We start from the raw sequence: 6,938 nt of genomic DNA on the forward strand, positions 1-6,938 counted from the left end.
TATAGCAATGTATTTTTTTCTTGAGTTTTCTTGACAAACGTGTCCAGTCTATCATGTTATACATGATTAAAGGTTATTTATTGAGGTCCATATTTATTATTCCAGACATGCCATTCATACATTCTGTTACAAACCAAAAAAGGAAGATTCATCTAGTGCATTAAACTAGTTGCAGTATCTGTTCTAGTGTGTGTTGAAAAAAAAAAGTTGATGGTTTTCTGGATTTCAGAGAAACATCCTTAACATGTAACAATTTCCAGCACATCAAGATCTTTTTTCAGTCATATTTAAGGAGATATCAAAAGCTGAACGTTTGAATATCAATAATCAATATTGTTGTGACTTCTGAAGTTCCATATGACCTAAAAATGTAGCCCTTAATTTGCACAAAGATACTGGTTAATAATGTCAAATCTACGAGTCACAGTAGAATTGTCCAACTAAAATTTTGAAAAACGTATTTGTTGTGCTCAAAGGTGTACGTGAATGTTGTGTTTTAGATCTATTAGACACATCTTCAACAAAAATGTGTAATTACATTAAATTGGGTTTTAAAAAACAAAAAAACTCTACAATGCAGAACTGGGGATATGTTTTTAAAAATGACACAGCTCTTAAAGAAACAGTACATGACAGTTAACTAAAGCATTAATACCACTCGGTTTTTAGTAGCCTCAAGTCATCGGCAGAAGCACAGAGATCATGTTAGTTTTGCTGATTGAACTATTTTCTTAGTATAATTTTATGATATGCTTCAATGTATAGCATGTACATTGTAATATTAAGTGTCTTTTTAGTTGAGGGTGAGAAGGATGTTGGGTGTTTAGGTTGAACTCTCTAAAGCCTTTATTGTACAAAACGCTTTTCTACTAACTGCTGAAAAAGTTCTGTAAATACGATGTGAATTCAGTGCCTGTGCAATTAGAGAAATACTTGAATACTCGCTTGTGGAGAGGACAAAGTAATCAGCAGAATATATGTGGTTTATTATACCAAGGCTACATCACAGTTTCATACATTTTGTTGTTGTTGTTTTTTATATGTACAGTTAATATTTTCACATTTTCAAAGAAATACAGTATGTTTTGCTGTTGCTGTCATATTTTGTCTCTTAATGAGACTTTTTGTTCCTGTTGTTTTTTTCTTCCCTTGGTCATGGTGCAATAAAAAAAGATTAAACAAATGGTCTTATAAAGATGTATATGAAGTAATTATATACATCCCCATAATTAAGTAAACACTGCTGGTGTTTATACAGTATAATCCACACTGATTATATGAACACCAGCAGTGTGTTCAACATGGGGATTATGTTGTGCAGGCACTGCTTTTCAAATTTTTACGCCATAAAAAATATCACTATCATCATAAAGTATTTACAGAAAAAAATATATAATTTCTTTAATTAAATTGCAACAAAATCACATTTAGATTGTTTGTTCTAAAAGCAAGATCATGTATTATTTTGTTTACATGGGTCCAATTTATCAATCTAGACCAACTAATGGACTTTTGTGACCAAATTGGTCCAGCTAGAAACACTTTATTCTATAGTGTTTACAACTGAAGTGATTGTAGCGTCTAGGCTGTTTTATGACATAGTTCATTATATGATTATGATCATAATCTATGACAAATTTTTAAAGTTGTTCCACTGTATACCTTTACCCCACTGTATTAACATATTAGCTAAAAAGAGACTGTAATTTAAATAGATCATAAAATAATATTTTAAAGTAAATTATGACAGTTATTATAGTGGTACATGGAGTTTTTGTTTAGTGAGCATCTAAATAGTGAGGTTCCTCAGGTAAAAGTTAAAAACTTCCGCTTTAATCATAAGAGTTGAGGCCTAAACAAAAGCCTAATCTGACATCTGCAGGTCACTTTAGATGCATACTGTATATCCATTAGGCATATCAACTATTAATGCTATATGCCTATAACATTTGATACAACTAGGCTACATGGAGAAACGACGGGGTCATTTTTCCCGTACCTTTTAAATATTTGGAGCAGTTTTGCCTCAAGGCCTGGTATTGTCTGCCCCTGATGGAAGCACAGTGTTTTTCTGCTGGTGCAGTAATGGTCTTCTGAGCAGTGTGGTCTGGGGGACAGGGACCACTAATCGGACTGCAGCAATCAGAGCAGCCGCAGACGGTCCAGCAGAGGAAACGGCGTCGTGGGAACGGACCGGGATTCCGCGGGGACCGTTATCAGATCGCACTCTCTGTGCACTCAGACAGGAAACGCCTCATGAGCGCAAATATCTGTGTGATCACTAGCCTACTCGCGTTTGTAAACGAACGAACGCAAAACAACAAGTCCAAGTCTCACCTGCTAATATGTCATATCAATGGCACTTTTGACGAAGTGTATAATAATAAAAAATAAAAAAAAAAACACGAATTTTGTCACAGATGTCTGAGCTTCGTGTGTCCAGTCAGACAGTCGTGAGCTCGGTCTGATCGAGGCCACACACAGACATCTCGCGCCGCGGGCTGTTTGCTCGTGTTTCTCGGTCCCTCATATGCCACTAAATGTTCTTTTGAACACACATCCCCTTTTTAGTCACGGAAACACAATTTATGGCCATTATGCCGCATTATAGATTGCATCTACAGAAGCCAAGAGTTGTTGCCGAGAGATATGTGATTCAAGAGGCCACAACTCAACACAAACAACCAGAAAGAGTTCAGACTTAAGACACGAGAAACATGTTTGTTAACGTTTCAATCGACATTCAATTATAGGAGGATCAGACTATAAAAAGAAACGGGACAAAACAAAACAAAACATCCAAATCCGAGTAGGACTGGACCACCCAGATTCAAAGAGTGAATGAGTGACTGGAGTTTGTTGATCACGCCCCGGGTTCAGACGTTTACAGTAGTTCCAGTCATGTACGCCCATTATATGAGCATCTGAGCAGCAGCCGGTCACTTCCCCTACACACACCCACAAACACTTCTCATGAGAGCTGCTTCATTTGTCTTGGCCAGCTAGAGCCTTTTTTATTACTAGAAACCATAAAGGCTTGCCAACCCTGGACGTCTGATGATGTTTGACAGCTCGCAATATCCTTATAACTGTTTTAACTATGATGGAGAAGGATACCCCTCATGTAGCACTGATGAAGAGAAGAAAGTGTGTCGACCAGCTTACAGGTATTTCATTATTATTATTATTATTATTATTATTATTATTATTATTTTATTTTTTAAATGTTGGTGTTTAAATATTTATTATAAAAAAGTATTAATAATTTAAAAATGTATTAACAATTTAGCAAATTTATGTAGCACTTTTATAATAACTTTGTAAATTAAATTAAATAGTAGTTAATGTTAGTATTGTTGTTACAATGTTTTTATTATTATATATTCCAAAATGTATTTGGTATATTAATGAAGCATTACAGAAGGCAATAATATTTATATGTAATTTATACAAGGTTATTATATTATTATAGTATATAAAATTATTGTAAAGTTATTATATATATATATATAATTACAGCAATATGTATAATGTAATATAATTATAGTAATTTGAGCAATTATGAAAAGTTGTTTGCATCGTATTGAACAAAGCGCACTTGTAATATAGAAGCTTTTACAATTTGATCAAGATTAATAAAGCTGTATTTGAAATATATTCTATTCGTTATTTGTGTGTGTGTGTGTGTGTGTGTGTGTGTATGAATTATTACAAATAAGCTTTTATCTCCTAAATTAGGGGATACAAACCTCTGTGAAGGGACAAATCTTTTCTTACTCTCTCTCTATTAGTTACATTGCACTAATAGCGATGGCAATACAGCAGAGCCCCGAGAACAAAGTTACCCTATCAGGAATCTACGAGTTCATCATGCAGAGATTTCCTTATTACAGATCCAACCAGAGGGCTTGGCAAAACTCAATTCGTCATAACCTCTCCCTAAACAGCTGCTTTATTAAGGTATGATGGAGACTGGATGTGTATGTTGAAACGTAAATATAAAGTACCAAGACTGTTGTCTGGTTTATATACTGGAAATTTAATACAAATATTGGTACATGTGTGACTGCATCATATAATATTTTTTAATTAATAATATTAATAATGTTCATCGTCTAGCTGACTACGTCTTGTATTAATTTTTTCTAAAAATCCTGTTAAATGTGCACAAACTGACAGTCACCACCATAAGCTACTACTAAATATTGTAGAAACATAATTTTCTGTAAAGTTGCTTTGGAACGATTTGTATTGTAAAAAGCGCTATACAAATAAACTTGAATTGAATTGTTGTGCATCACAAGAAGTTCTGAAATCTGTGCTTAGTTGCAATAAACATGTAAGAAATAGTAAAGAAACCCATAGTTATAATTGTAAGGACATTATTACTAATGGTTTTCCTATCTTTAGGGGTTTGCTGCAAATGGCTGCTGATTATTTGTTTTCCTCAGGTGCCCCGTACGGAAGGTAACGAGAAAGGAAAAGGTAATTACTGGACATTCGCCACAGGCTGCGAGTCCATGCTGGACCTCTTTGAAAACGGCAACTTTCGTCGCCGCCGCCGCAGACGCAACTTAAAAATGGGCCTGAAGGAGCCAGTCGAACCCTTTGTTGCCATGGACACTCACCAGGGCATTGCAGTAAGACCCATGGATTCAGATTCCTTCTGCCCCGTGAACACTGGTCACAGACCGGCCCAAAACAACGCACCTCTGAGCAAACCTGAGCCCGAGATCAAATTCAGCATTGACTACATTCTCTCCACACCGGACCCTCTGCCAGGGTTCAGAGCCCCTAACAGTGGAGCTGGAGCTGTGATCCATCATCTGGAGCCACAACATCTCAATCTACACTTCTGGACCATGTAACCAAATCCACAGGACGCAGATCAGTAAATACCCTGCTGTTAAAACAGTCCAAAAACTTTAGAGCTTCTATAGTGTGCAAACAGTCTTTCCTGTTATGCAACATGCAGTTTGTTGTGTGCTAGTGTTTCCGTCAGTAAGTTTGCTGTCGCTCATGTTAGCAGAGTTAAATAAAAAATAAAAAATACACATAGTAACTTATTGGCTAAGTATTACATGATTTAATGACGATAATGATAGGAGTTCCAGGATATATATTATAGTATAATGCTCACTTTGAAAAGGTTAATTAATCATGATGTTAACTTACTGTAAAGTGTGACTCAAACAATACTCACATTTACTTTAAGTGAAAACTAAAAAACTGCAAATTTCAGACACAGGCTTGTAGTTAGTGAAGTGTTTGCAAACAAATGCGCTAACATAGCTATGAGGCTGGTGTAATCAGCATTCCCTGCTTACTGCACAACTGCTGAATGCAGCTCTGTTGTTTACATATGTTGTTTATAATGTGTATCATTGGCCCTTGACAGTCTGTGATCCGTATCAATCACTGATAGACTGAGCATACGCTCCTCAGAGCTCTCCATCTCTAAAGCCCTCCCCGGGGGGTTTCGTGCTTTTGTTGTTTTGTTCAGGAATCTCTGTTTATTTGAAAGCATCTTTAAACTATGGAAAGCTTTTTGACAGGGAAAACAAACTGCTCAGCTGAATCGATTGCATTGTATCATAGCCCTTGTAGTTTTGGTTTGGTCATTGGTTTTTAGTCAGAATCAAACAAGCGTAGTGACTAAATAGTACATGAAACAATATATCTGCTAAATTTGTAGGTTTATAAGAATTAATGCTGGGATCTATGAAGTATTGTTTGACTGCCAATATAAGGCAATAAAGCATTAATCATTGAAAATATTAAGGCCTCTTTCTTCCTAAGTCTACCACATTCAGGATTTGAGAAAACATTTTATATATATTCTAATCTTCTAAATACTCTATAACAGATTGGAAATTTTGACGTCTTTTTGACGAAATTTTGACGAATTTTTTTTGTCTATAATTAAAATTAAGCACTCATTGAACAAAACCAGGTTATAAAGCTAGTTTTTAATACTATTCTAATTAGGCACAGTATTTATGATTTATCATAAAGAATTAAAACAAGAGTACAAATACATAACCTCTCTCTCTCTCTCTCTCTCTCTCTATATATATATATATATATATATATACATATAAAACTGTAACACTTTATAAAGTATCATTTGTTAACTTTAGTTAATGTATTAACTAACAATGAACAATACATTTGCTACATTATTTATTAATCTTTTTTAAGATTAGTTAATGAAAACACAGTTAATCGTTAGTCCATGTTAGAAAGTGCATTATATATTATTATACAACTTTATTTTATATATATATATATATATATATATATATATATATATATATACAACTTATTGATTATACTGAATGTAATGTAGAAAGTCAAAAACACATATGTCAAAAAAATTCTTATTAATAATATAGAAATGCTTTGAATAGACATAACTGAATATTAGCGAACTGTCAGACAAGCGCAGCCTAACCTTCTCCAAATCTCCCTAATCTCTCCGACTGACCTTTTCCATTTATATAAGGTCTGACTAAATGAGATCCAAACACTCTATTAGAATACATTTCAGTCATAAAGCTGGGAGTTTCGAATGGAAGCCTGTTAACATTTATTTTCCTTCTAAGGTGTATCAATCATGGCTTGCTTTGTGCTCAGGAGGGGACATTTTTCAATTTAACCTTTATATTACTGAGTGACTGCATCAGAAAGGTTTCAACACACTTAACATGAGTGGCATTTAATATAGCATTACACTTGCAAGGTTAGCCGGAGATGTGACCTTATTCAAATCCTGCTGCCACTACAACACCTATCCTGATGCAATTATAATTAAACGCCTTATGCCGGCTTGCAAATCCTCTGATCGATCACTGATATTAAGGTAAATATTGCACTGCCCCCAGTGAACATCCAACTCTAAAACTGTTATGGATCAGCAGGTTTCTATTAACAGCGTT

General features: G+C 34.7%; 1 protein-coding gene across 1 annotated transcript; it reads left to right on the top strand.

Annotated features, from left to right (window-relative positions):
* Positions 1–2,931: 2,931 nt before the first annotated feature.
* Positions 2,932–5,876, top strand: LOC128025771 (forkhead box protein L3-like). Its single transcript, XM_052612298.1, has 3 exons — positions 2,932–3,167; positions 3,792–3,960; positions 4,452–5,876. The coding sequence occupies exons 1-3, from the start codon at positions 3,058–3,060 to the stop codon at positions 4,866–4,868; spliced, it is 696 nt and encodes a 231-aa protein (XP_052468258.1). The 5' UTR covers positions 2,932–3,057; the 3' UTR covers positions 4,869–5,876.
* Positions 5,877–6,938: the final 1,062 nt, after the last annotated feature.

The sequence above is a fragment of the Carassius gibelio genome, chromosome A12 (genome assembly GCF_023724105.1).
Source record: "Carassius gibelio isolate Cgi1373 ecotype wild population from Czech Republic chromosome A12, carGib1.2-hapl.c, whole genome shotgun sequence".
In the NCBI taxonomy this organism is placed as follows: Eukaryota; Metazoa; Chordata; class Actinopteri; order Cypriniformes; family Cyprinidae; genus Carassius; species Carassius gibelio.

Coding starts and splice junctions, on each gene's coding strand:
- LOC128025771 (XM_052612298.1), top strand. CDS start 3,058: ATGATGTTTGACAGCTCGCAATATCCTTATAACTGTTTTAACTATGAT. Junction 3,168..3,791: donor GTGTGTCGACCAGCTTACAG/GTATTTCATTAT, acceptor TCTCTCTATTAG/TTACATTGCACTAATAGCGA. Junction 3,961..4,451: donor TAAACAGCTGCTTTATTAAG/GTATGATGGAGA, acceptor TGTTTTCCTCAG/GTGCCCCGTACGGAAGGTAA.